This window comes from Furipterus horrens, unplaced genomic scaffold (assembly GCF_987537825.1).
Source record: "Furipterus horrens unplaced genomic scaffold, mFurHor1.1.pri manual_scaffold_6, whole genome shotgun sequence".
NCBI classification, from domain to species: Eukaryota; Metazoa; Chordata; class Mammalia; order Chiroptera; family Furipteridae; genus Furipterus; species Furipterus horrens.
Window position 1 is genome coordinate 188,419,334 of NW_028327176.1, and position 15,597 is coordinate 188,434,930.

At 48.6% G+C, this 15,597-nt stretch overlaps 1 protein-coding gene across 1 annotated transcript in view; it reads left to right on the forward strand.

The window, feature by feature from the left end:
* FNDC1 (fibronectin type III domain containing 1) overlaps positions 1-15,597 on the forward strand; it is a 79,443-nt gene that overhangs the window by 8,638 nt on the left and 55,208 nt on the right. The window contains exons 2-4 of the mRNA XM_090280043.1: positions 11,737-11,955; positions 14,257-14,343; positions 14,750-14,818. Of these exons, the coding sequence (XP_090136169.1) occupies positions 11,737-11,955; positions 14,257-14,343; positions 14,750-14,818 (375 nt within the window). The remainder of the gene's footprint in view (positions 1-11,736; positions 11,956-14,256; positions 14,344-14,749; positions 14,819-15,597) is intronic.

Here is a 15,597-nt window from a genome sequence, read left to right on the forward strand (position 1 = left end):
GACCATTTCCCGCCCCACCCAACAATCTCCTTCTATTATTTTCGGATTGATTGGGAGAACTGAAGCATCTTCTTGTGGTTACTGACTCTCAGAGTCCAAGCTATCCCCAGCCAAAGGGAAGGGAAAGGAGGGGCAGGGAACCCTAAGCCCTTGGACTTCCCTGAGACCCGAACTGACCTTACGTCACAGCTGCGCTGTGAGGCCACGTGGACTCTCACACCTGGGAGCAGAGGGTCTGGGAGACGAGACGCAGGCTATCGTCGGAGCAGATGGATGTGTCTCTCTTACAGAACACGAGGGGTTTTGACTTGGGGTCTCTGGAGTGAGCTGACAAAGTCCAGGGGTGCTCTGATAGGAAGCAAGTCAGAGCATTCTGCAGGGGAAGGGAAGCCTGGGTCAGGGTCACAGAGAGGCCTTGAGTAAGTATCCTCTTCGAGCTCAGGCCGTGGGAAGCAGTGCCCCTCCTGGAGCCCCCCCAGGGCCACACTCGGGTTGTCCTGGCGGGAGGAGGACTCCCCTTCCCCACCCTCCCGCCCCTGACGGTGCTCACTGCTGGCAGCCCTCCGCCGTTAGTGCGTGGCTGGTACCCTCACTCTTCTTGGCCGGTGCCAATGTACTGCTTCCCGCAGGAGATTGATGACCTTTGCCTTTCTGCTGTGTCTGTGACTAATTGGCTTTATTGGTAACTCTGTGTCACCCACCTGGGTAACACAGTCATAGACGCTTACTTTCGAGGCTGGGGAGAGCATGTCAGAATCGGGATAGAAATGTCCAGTCACGGAAAGTATTGAAGACTGCAGTTGAGAGGCAGATTGAAGAGGGCAGTGGGATTCGATTGCCTAAGTTTTCTTTCAACTCTGAAGGTTTTTAAATTCTAATTCGAAGTCTATTTCCCAAGATGGAGGAAGATGAGGACCCAAAGCCTGCTCAGGCCATGTGAGGAGGGAGGTTGGCTGAGAGCCCAGGTTGGGAGTCATGCTGGCCATTTCTGATTGTTTTTTTATTTTATTTTATTTTATTTATTTTTTATTTTTTTTTTTTTGAGAGAGAGAGAGAGAGAATGAATCATTGATTTGTTGTTTCTTTGGTTGATTCTTGTATGTGCCCTGACCGGGGATTGGACTCACAACCTTGGCATAACAGGACGATACTCTAACCAACTGAGCAACTGGCCAGGGCTTGATTGGGTTTTCACTGGTGACATCCTTCTTCCGTGGCCCTTCTTTCTCCTACTGTATCAAACATCTGCTGAGTGATTTATGATTTTCTTTTGCATTTTATTCTTACATCAATCCTTGGAGGGCAGCTGTAGAAAAGAACCTAACTAAGTTTGATATTTGCAGAGAGAAACTCTGGTGGCATATCAGCTTTGTTTGGGGGCTCGAGTCGGGGTGGGCAGTGTGCTAATTCTAAGCAGGGAAAAAGGGATTCTTCTCGGCCTTCACTCGACAGTGACGGCCGTTCCTTCTTCCTGAAAAGCGCTTTCCTCCGGTTGTCCGTGACGCAATGTGTCCCCTGCTTCTCCCCTTTATCACCAGCATTTCTGATTTAAGGAGCCTTCTCCCCAGTCATGCCTCAGACACCTTTGTTCGTTGGGTCCCCCTGGAAATGTCAGGTAGACAGTTGGACACACTGGGGCTCCGAGCAAACGCTGGGGAGGGAGTCGTCGGCGTGTGGATGATATTTGCGGTCACAGGCCCAGATGTGCTGGCTTAGGGAGGGCAGGCGTGCAGAGTGGGGGCGGGCCGAGCCTGGGCTCTGGGGCACTCAATGGTGTGGAGTTCTGGCGAAGGAGACCGATGACACGGAAGAGAAGGCAGGGAGTACGGGTCCCGGAAGGCAGGAGACTGTGGGGTGAGGGAGAACAGAAGAAGAGGTGCTTCCAGGACACGGAGTTCTTATTGACCATAGAGAAAGTCAAGTCCCAAGAGAGGAGGACTGGGCAACACGGAGTCTTCTTGACGGTCGCACGGGCTGGGTCCGTGCCATGCGCGCATGCATCCCCGGGGATGGGCTGAGCTTCGAGGGCTGACGTGCAGGTTATCCCTTTGATTTCGATTCTTCTCCAGGCCCACCTTTGCTGTTTTTAGTTACCGTTGCAGCTGATCGACAGCAAAGCGTGGTAGGAAGAGCATGCTGCATGCTTTCAGAGAGGTCTGGGTCCGACAACTGTCCCTTAGTAGCTGTGCGCCCTTGGCAAGTCACCGAACTCTCTCAGACCCAGAGTCCCCACGGGTAGAATACCGAAGCACAGTACTCAGGGTTGGAGGTTCAGGAGCTAATAGTTATGACGATGCGGAACCCCTTGTCGTCCCCTCTGGACCCCCGGCGCCTAGCTCAGGAGCTGACGTGTAGTAGGTAGTCGATAACTATCTGTTGTAGAAGTAAACTAGATGGTGGGCACTCAGTAGGTAACGACAAATGTCCATCTGCTCTTTTACTTCTCTCTGCTTTTTCTTTATTACAAATGGCCCTGCTGCAGAACAGACTCTTGGCTCGTTAGGTGTGTGGTGCATTTTTCCTCCTCAGTAAAAGATTATTTTCCTGCGCCCATTCATAACCATTAAGGGACCATATGAAATCTTTAAAAAGGTGATATTTGTGAGGAATCTGAGTTGCCTTTGGGTCCCCGTGGGGGCTGGCTTTCGGGCATGGCTCTTTCCTTTATGCTGTTTCATTCCTTCCTCGCTACAACCCTTGCCTGGCCTGTCTTCTAAGGATATTTTTTTCAGGGACCTTTCTGAGTAAAATGAGTGGTGACTTTAGCGATGGTAATGCCCAAGTGTTTAACATAGTTAGACAATGACTTTCACATTTGGGGGAAAGGAATGAATTTTTAGGGAGTTTTTGTGGCAGGCATGTCAAGCAGTTTATAAGTAGGCTGAGTTTAAGCTGGACCAGCAAACAATGGTAATTCTTTAAGAAACTATTTCTCCGTTGAGAAATGAATCTGAAGAATGTGCAAAAGATCCCACAGAAACCTGGAAAGTACTGGTTCCTTCTAAGCGCTCTGGTGCTGGTCGTAGGCATTTTCTCCAGGTCCCTTGTTTTCTTATTGTTGTTATAAATAACTGTATCTATGGAGTTCCTCCAAGTTCATTTCCCTTGACCATTCTTGGAAGCTCTTTGGCAAATGGGAGACATTCTTGCTTTTTCTCTGGAACAGTAGCTTTTGCTTACATGGGGTCCCGAAGAAAAGGGCCAACAGCTTTAAAACCTTAAATCCTAATGATCAGATCCTGCCAGCTCTGCTGGTGAAGTTCACTCTCATTTCTGGCTACATCCTGGTCTGGATAGATGTACTCTCTCAAGTCCATGGCATGTGACAAAGAAAGCACTGACGTTGTCAAAATTAAGTCCCCAGGGTGGCTAGCCTAGAAAGAATGCACAGGCAGAAACTTAAGTTGTAACAAAGCAGCTCTCATTTAGAAGTCAAAAAGAAAGGTGACGGTTTTATGGCTCCAGAAATGACACCACCAGGTAGCAATGGACTGAGCTGCTGAGAACACAATATCTCAAGAACAGTGGCCAACTGTGGAAGGGAATCGCTAATCTCACCAATAAACCTGGGAGCAGAGACCCAGGGACCCAGGGCCTTTACATGTTTCCACCCCTCCATCCAAGGCCAGGTCATCATTCTCAGGCTTGTTGCTTCATGTTCCGAGTGGCTGCTGCATCTCTAGGTATCATGCTGACATCCCAGAGAGGGAAAACAGAAGATACAAAAGGCCAAAAGCACATGGCAGCAGATCCTGACCCCTTTATAATGTTTTCCCCCCAGCAGTGGCAGCAGCAGTAACTTCCTCATGCGTGTCATTGGCTAGAATTGATCACGTGACTGCCCCTAGCTGCAAGAGAGGCTGAGGGTCATGAATATTTGCACCCCCGCTTCTATTGTAGAAGAAGGCAAGGGAGGAAGAAGCGGCTGGGGTACCCAAACCACAGTGCCTACCACGGCAGTGTCTGAATTCCACGCAAGCTGCTAAACTGTTACAAATTAATTGGAAAACTTGATTTGAATGGAACTAACAAAAACTCAACTTTCATGGTCACAAAACATCTTGAGGAAGAAGGCAGATTCATTTTAAGAGTATCCTTTGGACCTGAGAATTTGATTTTAGTTTTGCCACTTGTTAATTTGAAACAGAATTTCTTGCTCCTTCATTTTATTGTCCATTTTTGTGTCTTTCTGCTTTGTAGATCTTTCCCATCTTAGGAGGTGGGGGGAGGAAAGGAAGAAGATAATGAAAGGGAATAATGTGAAGTAAACTATGTGAATAAGTATTTGATCTTTCGTCATCTGTTTCCCTCAAATACAAACAAACCACCTAGATTCTAGAATATCCTAGGCAGACTTTGTCTGTAAGGAGCCACGAACCCTGCAGGTAACAAGGAGGTTTTGTTCACCAGCGTCTCAGGATGGCAGCTGCATTGGGGGTGCCTTGAGTGGGAGGTAAGGGGCCCACCCCTGAGGAGAAGGAAGAGCGCAGAGGGAGCACTGCGCAGGGAGCACTGGGACTCGCTCCTTGGGGAGTTCCACGTGCCAGCAGGAGTGCCTGGTGACCTTGGAGAAACAAATGCGATTCACAATTGTATTCGGTGGCCATCTAGTGTCCTTATAAGCACGTGGGCACACATGCGTGCTGATCTGGCCTCTGCGTGTGAATAAACGATGCTTTGTTGTTATCAAAATACCGGAAAGTGCCTGAGGGGTCGTGGGTCACCAGGGGAACCCAGTTGGCAGAGGCCACAGCAGAGGTGCGTAGGGGGACACACCGGGCCCCGTGGCCCAACTGCCACCTCTGTTCATTAATAAAGTCCGAGGGGAGTGAGTGCCTGGTGCCCAGCCACACACAGCATAGAAGGGCTCTTGGAGTCTCCTAGCTTCTCACTCCACTGGCTTACGTCCTCACCAGGCGACCAGGCCAGGACACTTAGGGAGTGAATCCACTCAGCCACCGTGACATGCGGAAATTGATTGGGTTTTGAGGGATGTGGGCCAGGACTGAAGTCTGGAGAGCCCTGGCTGCCCCGGACCTTCTGAGGGACCAGACCATCTGCTTGGCTTTCTGCTTCTCTCTGATTGAGGGGGCCGTGCTGTGTGGCCTCCGTGGGGTTAGGGTCACAGGTTCTGTCTGCAAAGTTCTTTCAGCTCCCTGGAGTGTGTTTTAAGTTTAAAGACGCCAGAGACCTAGATTTTGGTTTCATTTTTTAAATACTATTATCCCTAGAGAACCATGCCAAGTGTGGAAAACTTTTTCTTGAGCCGGTGCATACTGGGAAGGGTCAGAAGAGGAGCCAGGCCATCATTTAAATACTCAGCCTGTGTCTGCTCAACCCAGCCTTCCTTCCAGGTGGAAAATGCAATCAATCACCTGTAAATTTCACTGGCATCACTTTCATTTCATAAGGATGCAAAACAACCTCTGCTTCCTTTCTCTGTCCTCCTTTTTATTTTATTTTATTTTTTTTTGAGTCATAATTATTTGGTAAATACGATTCCAGCATCCATTTGAAAAATTATGTAAAACTCGGCCATTTCATTTTCTTGTCCACATGTTGCCAACCATCTGGATGTTTCCACATTTTGGAATATTCCTGTACTCTCCGGTGGATTGTGGATAACATCTGCATTTTCCCACCTTTCCTTGGAGTCGTGGTCTCAAAGTGCAATATCACGTCAATTCCTGTCCCCAAGCAATGCTGCAGTTTCAGCGCCTCCTCACCCTTCCTGGCTTATGGATCGGATTTTTGGTCAAACACTCACCGTTTCACTGAGAGCTGTGTTTTCTTCATTTCAGAGTCTGGGAAGTATTTGGCGGTTCCCAGTGGAAAGTAAGACTTGCATTTCAAACAAAGATGAAGCTGGGAGACTTACATAAATAAGAGCGTTTGTTGCATTAAATCCTCGGTATACTTTTAAGAAATAATTTTTGCGTTTTGGGGGTTTCAAGGGTCTAGCTTATTTCAGATGCCCTTCCCGTTCCTTCGGGGGTTTTCTCCTGAACCAAGGCTGTCCTCCCTTTCCCCTCGTGCCAACTGCCAGGCCGGGCTGCGCGGGCGCTCAGCTTGGGACGGCAGCCACCCCCGGCTGGTATGTGCTTTAACATCTTTGGGTGTGTCTGTGCTGGACGCCTTTGTGACCAAATGTATTGGTTGCTTCAAAGAGTTATTTTCGACTTTCATAGAAGATCTTGATTAATAGTCTCTTTGTCCATCAGGGACTGACTGCAAGTGGCAAAAACCCAACTTGAGCAAATCTAAATCACAGAATTGGCTTGGGGAACTGCGTGTGGGGACGTTCAGGGGTTGAGCCGGTTCGGGGGATGCCTCGAACCAGGGCTTCTCCGGGCAGGCAAAATGAGTGTGTGTCTGCACACAGCACATTTCAAACTCACTGCCTCAGAGAGAATTTAGCACCTCAGGGCTGTAAGAACAAAGGCGAGTGGGAGACTAGATTCAACTCCTTTTACTTCTTGGAGTCCTGAAGGGTTTCCGCCAATTCCAGTGACAGGTGGCAGAGACTGCACTTGCCAAGGGCACCCTGATTCCCTCTGGGCACATCAGTGGATCTATGCTGGCTAAGGTGAAACAGGATCAGTTTGAGGGGAGAGAAACATGGACTTGAATTCCTTTAGCTTGAAATTAAGCCATAAGACCAAGAAGTCCTCGCTCTTGGACTTCAATTTTCCCTGGGAATTTTCTAAGGGGAGCGGCTTCTGTTGACATTGGGACGATTTCTGTGCCTGGAATTGTATTATCGGGGTATCTCTGGCTGCCATTTTATCGCCTTGCTGAGACGCTGGTGGGCTCCTGTGGGCAGCGTGGGCCGGGCAAGGTTTGGGACTGGGCCAGGACAGGCCAGGAACGGGTTTTCAGCCTAGAGGTCAACTCGGCTTCGGAGCTGGCTGAAGAAGCAGCCTTCCTCATTTCAGAACCTTTTGGAAACCTGCAAGTGCGGAGGGGAATCCCCACCTACAAGCCCAGGAAGTGCTGGGGAAGACACTCAGGGTGTGTGCTGAGGAGGAGAGAGTTCTTCCCTGTTTTCTCCCTGGGCCTGTGGTGTTCTCGAAACTTCTCTCTCACATTTACCGTCTATCCATTGTTCTTTCTCTTGTTGCAAACCAGGAGAATGTAGTGAAGTAACGATGTGCCATTAAAAAAAAAAAGAAGAAAAACAAAACAAAGAAACAAACAAGCAAAAACAACACTTTGGATCCAGAAAGATTCCATTCCTATTTTGAGTCCCAGTCTTCTAAGCACATGATTTCACCATGACTTGTGTGATTTGGGGATTTTACCACTGATTCATGTTATTAACTGTGTCTAAGCTTTCCCTTCCCTTTGTTCTGAGACATCGTTCCCTTTCCAGGACCATAGTCATGTTTGTCCATTGTGGATACACCTGCACACTTCAGGCTGAGTGGCGACATCCGTACCAGGGTAGTGAGCAGTAAGTGGGTTTCATTTTATTCATGTTCTGCTTGGAGCTCACGTGGGACTGTCGAAGAGGCAGTAGACTGTTGATCTGGAATGGTTAGGCCAGAGCTAGACCAGGGGAAGTTGTTGGTTTTGCTGGTAGTTGAAGCTTATAGGTAGCATACCACACTCCCCTCCCCAAAGCCATCCTGGGTTGTGTCTTCCTTCCTATTTCCTTGGAGCCTAGATCAGTTTTTTCAGCCTTTGGGTCTCTCGGGGTCGGGTGCGGGGGGTGGAGTCTGGAGGTGGGTATGAGTCTTTGAGCAGATCTGTACTTAAAGCCTTCAGGGCAGGGAAAGCTTTAGTTTCAGTCCCTCAGAATGTAGCATTCATCTTGACCTGTAGACCTTCCAGACTCCCAGAAGACGCTCAGCATTGAAATAGGACTTTGGGAAGTTGTACAGATGAGCAGCTACAGGGTTCCTCCTGGACTTCAAGGTCGACCAGTGCACTGAGTCTGGAGAGTTGGGGTGTGTGTTGCCTCACACAATGTTTTTAAAAAGTTGAATTAACCACCAACTAGTATAAAATTGGGAGATTGCATAAAAAAAAAAAAAAAATCAGGATTTCTAGCTTCTTAACCCCCTCCCCAGAATATCAGACAATACGGGCCCTGAATTCCATTTGTCAACAGGTGCCTAAGAACTAAACTGTGCCTCTAGAAGGAGTATGTACTTCTTAATATGTCTTCATTGATCTGCTTGGTCTTTCTGGTCCTTGGAGGTGTTTTGGTAGGAGACCATTGGTTGACCTCATTAGTCTAAATCCTGCTAATATATTTCTTGAATCCATCAGCATTTAAAGTGAGAACCAGGTATGTGGGCATATCAGGTGTCAAGAGTGACACCAGAGTGGGAAGACACAGGAGGGGCAGGTGAGGTACTCTGCCCCTGTCTACCATGATGAATGGGCTGTGAAGATATTGGTCACCCAGGCTGGCCCGGGAACCTAGCTCTGGACTCAGGCTTCTGAGGGCAATTGTCAGCTTGGAGAATCCCTTGAGGCCACGCTGCAGAAGCTAAGGACCCTCTCTGAAGACAGACACGGCAGAGCTGTTGGCATCTTGGTTTCCAACCTTGAGTAGGCGCAAACCCAAACTGGCCCGCTTGGATAAGACCTGGAGTTTGGAGCTAGATCCAAGTGAAAACTCTAGGAGCTGACTGTGACCAAATGCCCCATTCCAGGACAGACCAGTAGAGGTCTCATCGGACCAGTGGCGCAGAGCTGTCTAGCCTGGCAGCTGCCAGGTATCTGGAAGGCCACCGCAATATCATTTTACCACTTGGTCTCTGGCAAAATAGTCTTGAATCTGGATAAAGGTCACCGGTATGAAGTATAGAAATGTCTTTGTCGTGGTATGAAATGACTTGAGTCACAGCAGACTCATTGGTTTCCTTCTTCCATCCGGCGCACCTCGGCGTCTGTCTCTGTTCAAAGGCAGGAAATTCTTTCGACTTCACCTGAAATCCCTTAGGCTGCAGCTGCAGCCCATTTCCTAGTTCTGCATCCCGAGGAGGTGGGAACCCAGCCTGTCTTGGTCCTGCCCTGTCACACACGCTCTGCGAGGAACCTCCTAATGTTCCCTGCATCAATCAGGCCACCTTCCTGTTGTATGCACCTTGGATTGGTCCTTTTTCTCTCTAGAGAGGCAGTCACTTATTCCGTTTCTTCCCGAGAGGAGGGAAGTGAGGGCAGCTGGCACCAGGGATGTGCCTGTGGGCGGGGGCAGGAGGGCTCTGTCGGGAGGACAGTGATGTGGGAGGTGAGGAAGGCGGTAGAGGAAAGGGTTAACACAGCTGCGGGGGTCTCGCAGTTTCTCTGGGAGAGCAGTGGCTTCCTAGCTTAATTAATTTTTAGTGAATGTGGTCACTGGTCCTATGAGCAGGGACAGAGTCTGAAGGCTTGTGAGCTGCGGGGAAGACCGGAGATTAGAGCTGACGAAGCAGCCCTGGCCTTGGGCGCCCGTCCCGCACAGCGATGTGGCTCCGGGCAGTTCCCCTAAGCTCTCTGGTCCAGGCCTGCTTCCCTCACCTGCGGCGTGGAGGGAGCCAGCCACGCCTCCCAGGTGCGTGTGCTATGCACAAGCACCTCTGCAGCGTGAGGGGAAGTGTCCCCAGAAGGGGGTGGCCGGCGGCAGAGAACAAACTCATGCGTGGGCTCACGTGACGGTCTGACGGGTAAGCAGAGTGAGTGGATAGTCATTAGGTTTGGCAACCCGATCGCATTTGCTCCTGTTCTTTCTTTTGTCCATATTACTGCCGCTCCTTGAAGGTTTTGCGTGTCTCTCCTTACGCTGGGGTGATGCTCCCATCTGAATACGGATTCTCGTGTGAGTTAAAAATCATTCCATGTGGTGTCCGGGGCCAGATGCAAAGCATGCAGGGGAGCACACTGACCGCATTGGTCAGGTGTTCTTTTCCGATGTCAGTAACCAGAGTAAATGGTTTGCAGGCCCAGGCGGTTAGGAACTGATTGAATTGCAAGTGCCGAGTGGGAAACGGGAGGATGTTTGGGGGTTCGAGGTCTCACTTGCAGACTGTGTCCAGGGCCGCCCTTTTCTGGGGGGGACTTGGGATGGAGCCGCAAAGCAGAGCGTCAGTCATGTATCCATTCGTTTTCTTCCTGAGAATCACTGGGCCATGTCCTGTTGTGGTTTCTGAGACTTGGCTCTGTCTCCGTGGGTCGCTGTGAAACATTGGATTCCTGGGGTGCTTTCCGCTGTGTGGGAAATAGGGATTGCAACCGGAGAAAGTGGACAAGTGGCAGGGCAGGAAGAGAGGTTTTTGCAGTGAAGCCTTGGGAGCAACAGAGGAAATGGAGGAAGGGGAATCCCAGACCTCTGGCCAAGAAAACCCTGAAGTTTCTCATAGGCGGGCAAGGGTCAATGGGAGTGATTGGTGGGCAGCCACGATTGCTGACTGCACGCGCCCAGAAACCCACGAGCGTGCTGCCTCCCCGGACCCCTTACCCAAACGTCCCGCCGACTGGGGGGTTCCGTGTCTGTGACATTTCCCGTCATGGCTTACGGGAACCTCAGCTCTGAACCTGTTGGAGGGGATGCTTTGTGGGTTTCCATCCATGACCCTAGCCTGACATCATGCTTTTGCCTCCCAAATGGACTTTCTTTTCCTAATGCTTTGAAATCATCATTTTGATACTTCTTTTTTTTTTTTTTTTTTCAATTCCTCAAATTTCTCTAACAGAGTCAGGGAAGTTCTCTCCTTTTTTAATTGTTTTACTCCAGAGGCAGTCGGGCAGTTTTGGGAAGAATCAGTGATGTATGTGAGACTCAGCCATCCTTACCCTGGGCAGAATCTCCCTTCAGTGTTGAAACGGCATACTAACCGATCTATGTGTCTTCATGAAACACGCCCCCTTCCCTTTCTTCTTCCACGAGTGCCCAAATTCATTTTTCTTAGTGTTACTAAGTTTAAAGGGTTCTGGGTATTTTCCCTCACTCCCTCCCCACCCCTGAGAAAGCCTTGTGTTGTCAAATAATCAGTTTCAGATCCCAGTTGGCCCCCAGTTTGACTTTTGCGTGAGTATTTCACATATCTTTATATTATGTTACATTGTAATATCAGTTACATGTTATGCTTCATTTTGATTACTTTTAAAAATTAAGAATATTTTTTAGAACCTCATAACTGAAGATAAAAATGTAATTGTGCTTCTTCATAACTTGATTTTCTTCTTCGGTGACTAAATAGGGAAACATTTAAATGAGCTGCGTGCAGGTAGAACCAGGGGTTTATCTGCCTTTTAAGGTGTGGGTGACTCTGGCTCGTTGTCCCCGTGGAAATGAATGCTTCTGCTATCTCCCTCTAGATACAATGGCCATTCTTCCTGATCATGAGGGTTTTATGTTATTCTTCTCAGAGGTAGTCTCAAGACTGTCTAACTGTATGTGCAAAATACTAAGACCTTACTGCATATATGACCACCTCGGGACAGTATGGCAAAGTACGCAATCCGTGTTCTCGCGCTGGTGAGGCAACCTCATCAAACCCGAGAATGCCTGGAGTTTATTTTGATTTGTTTCCCTTAGGGTTTAAATTTACCACCCACAGCTTTCCAGCATACATGAGAGCGTGTGGGTTTGGAATGTTTGTTTTGCTGTCATGCTGTAACGATGTCCACACATGACTGTGCTTAAAGTCCTCAGGATCAGACAGATTAAAAGCCATTCGCGCGCTTGCTAACAATGTCAGAGGACCCCGGAAAAAATGCGTTTTCCCAACCCGCCCTTGCCTTCAGTTGACAGCTGCGCTCTTTGCGCGGCTGACCACCCCCTGAAGCCGCGGCACGTGAGGTTGCTGTCCGCTAAGACGGGCCTGAAAGTCACGTGGGACCCGCCCAAAGACGCTACCAGTAGGCCCGTGGAACATTACAACATTGCCTATGGGAAGTCACTGAAAAGTCTTAAATACATCAAGGTGAATGCGGAGACACAGTCCTACCTTATTGAGGATGTGGGTAAGTGACGCTCTGTGCACCTACGTTCTCAGTTCCGTTCTTAGGATGTGACTGCTTGTGAGAGATGGAGTGTGTCCAGGCTCACGTGGTTGCTTGGCAACGGTAAGCCATGGTCACGAATCTGTGGCTTTCACAGCCTTCATCCTTCCAGGGGGGTTTCCCGTCCCACACTTGAACGCCATCGCTCCTGGATCTCTCTCCAAACTGAAGTCAGAGACCACTTCTAGTTTCCAAATGTGTTTTTTTTTTTTTTTTTTTTTTTGTCTTGTGGAAACTTGACTACTGGGCAACTTTGTTGTCTAATCTGGAGATTTCTCATTCATGGACCATTTTATAATTAGGGATTTTTCAAGTAATATGTCCCTGTAAAGGTGCGTGTGCTGTGCATGCTCAGCCACGTCTCATTCAAAGCTGTAACATTTCTCCCCATGCAATTTCACTCTGGAGGTGGGGAGTATTTTAAATTTTACCCGAATGGATTGTTGTATAAGAGCAGGTGTAGATGGTTTTGAACTTACTTGGGCTTTGGATGGCCTCCTGTGGGTCCTCTGTCTTCTGCCCTTTGGACCCCAGGAGCCAGAAGCTCCCTTTACCCTCTAGTCACCTCATGGTCCAGCCTGAAGGTGAATCGTCAGGAAGTAACAGCAGTCAGCGTGTGTGACGTCAGGTGTCCCCACGCCCAGTGAGCTGCCTTCCTTCAGTGGATCAGAACCCACAGTGCTCCTCGGTTTCCTGGGCACAGGCTACTATGCATCCTTCTCTGTCTCTGGGTTATGACACCAGACTCTCTGGGCACCAGGGCAGCAAGTGCACAGAAGGGACACAAAGGGGCCAGAGTCCCTTCCTCATGATTCCAGATAAACACACAGTTCTCTGAATCTCGTTCACCTCCCTACGGCCCCATGGAGTCCACCTGTGGGGTTAAAGGGCGGCTCTATTGGAGAAAGGCCTGAGCAGGGTCACATCTGCCTGCTCAGAGCTGCGGTTGTTAGGATTGCTGCAGAGAAGACAAACATGTAAAAAGAGAGACTTAGCACTCACTAAAAAGCAGTGTCTCCCAGGCAACTCTGATGAGCTCATGGGAATCAGAGACATGTGGATTACATTTCTTTGAAATACAAATAAGCTCAGAAGGATGAGAGAAAGTACCTGGCAAAGCATCATTTAGCATTCTGTCCAGCCCTGAAGTGTTTCCCAGTTGGGCCGGCAGGTCGTGCCAAATCCTAAATGCCACCAGGCCCTGCCATAGTCAGACAGAAGTCACACCAGGCTTGAGCACAGCAGGTGTCCCAGATGGTAGTGGCATTGGCATTGTGTTCCTGGGCCTCTGGCTAGAGAACTGAAGTTTGTTAGAGGGATGCTCTTCACTTCGAGGGACGTGTTTACCACCATTGCCTTTGATAGAAGTAACTCGAACCTCTCCAAAGGGTCATCCTCTCAAATGCCTGCCAGCTTCCATCTCTTCAAAGGACTGGTGCTTTCACTCACCTTTCTTAAGATACTAATTCATTTCAAGGAAAACCAGCCCCACTAGAGTTTTGCTTTTCCAAGTGGCAATTTCAGGGAACACTCATGTCATAACCTGGCATCTTGGTTTCCTTTCGCATCCCCATAGCTTCAGGAGCTCAGCCAAAGGGACCACTGCTATTTGACCTTGACCCCGAGAGTCAAGTCCAAAAGCGAATCCCAATTATTTCAAGATTAGTATTTCCAAGATTCCAGGAAATACTTTCCTAGATATTTGTTGAAATAGCCAAAGACAACATGCAGACATTTATCGTGAAAGGAGGAAATGTCATGAAGCTTTACATTTTCTAATTGGTTTTGAAGATTTCCATTTGGAACTTTCATGGGGAAATATTATTTATAGCCATGGACACTGTAGATTAAAACATTTATTTAGTGGACAATGCATTCCTATTTTCCTACATTGATTTCACATTAAAAAGGGCAAAAGCTTTTTTGTTGACTGCTCATGAATTTGTGTACTTTCTACTAAATAAGTTTTATGTTCTTTGGTCAGATGTATTTCAGTCGCAGGAGAGGAGTGTTAGTATTTAGATTTAAAAAGAGAAAGAGAAAGCTATAGTTAGACTCATCACTTAATTCACATTTTAAAAATTTTATTTATGATTTTTCTATTACAGTTGTCCCACCTTTCCCCCTATTGTTTCCCCTCCCCCGCCCACCCCTTAGTTTACATTGTTATATTTGGTTGTAACTGGTATGAGGAAGACAGCAAATCAAACTGTCCTTCTCGGAGATGTGAAATGGTGGCTTGGTATGAACCGTATGTTTCAGAGCCGGGGGTGGTGAGCTTTGTGCTGGTTACTGCAGAAAACCACCGTGGAGTGAGCCGCCCCGTTTACAGAGCTGAGAGCCTTCCTGGTAAGTCTGACCTAGCACCGGAGGCTGTGCGTTTGTTCCTTCGCTTGGGAGAAACATCCTCCTTGCTTTCTCAGGTCGATAGAATCATTGCAGAGTTCCTGAACAACCATTTTTAGACTCGTAGAGCAAGCTGAGAGAATGAAAACTAGGAGAGCTTTGTCTCTTCCTTTAAAGCCACGTGATGTAGGGTGTTAGCATTTGGAACTCCGTCTCCGAGTGCTCACTAGAGTAAGCTGTGTGCAAGAGACTAAAAGGATGTGTTGTCCAGAGAGCTTAGTGCTGAGTCGCTAGCGTGACCTTTCACCTTGTTGAAAAGACCACTCAGAGGCATGTTAGGGACGCTCTGTAATGTGCCAAACCCTCTGGTCCTTGTTTCTAACTACCAGGTTGCATTTTCCTAATTTAGGAGGTGAATGGATCAAGACTGATGGTTTTCCCATTAAGGGTCGAGGACCATTTAATGAAACCGTCACAGGTACTATTTGCTCACTCGGTTCATGTCCTCATTGAAGCACCGTCTCGCAAGAAGGTCGTGCTTCTGTCACTCCCATGCGCTCACCACCCTTCATTCAGTTCCCATCGCTAAACTAACAGCCACGCCACCCAGTGTCGGTCAGTCCGCTGTGCACCCGCGGGCCGGAGGCAGCCGGTGAGGTTCGCCTCTCGCTGTCCTCTCACGCGCAGGGGCGGGGTGGGGTCTTGTCTCCGTCTGGGGACGGTGTTGTGCTGCGAACAGGCAAATATGGTGGCTGAGATGGAGCCCTGGCCCGAGGAGGACCCCTGTGGCTCTTTTACCCGTGGGTGGCATCCATGAAGGGGACCCACCAAACAGGGGCGCTGATTGGCTAATCTGCTCCATCAAGTCTTTCTTTTCTTAAAACCACGGGGCATTTGGTGATATGTTAGATTACCTGCCTTCCATCTCTGCTCCATATTTGTATATGTGTCTGTTTCATCATCTGGGTGTTGATGTTGTCCGATCCTGTTGTTTTTACTTGTTGAGAGAAGTGTTGACATGTCTGTGTGTTCCCCGAATGTGTTTAATTAATGGTGAAAAATAATGCAGAATGAACGCAGTGTTTTGGAGTGCGTTGGCTCCTCTCCCAAGGCAATGGGAGAGGAGCTGCATTTTATTTTCATGAACCATGTTTTTAAAGACGTCAATCTTGTGTCACTGTTGAGAGGAAGGTGAGTATGTTGACACCAGGGACTCTAATCTGCTTCTCAGATCGGATGGGATGGGTGTAGGCAGAG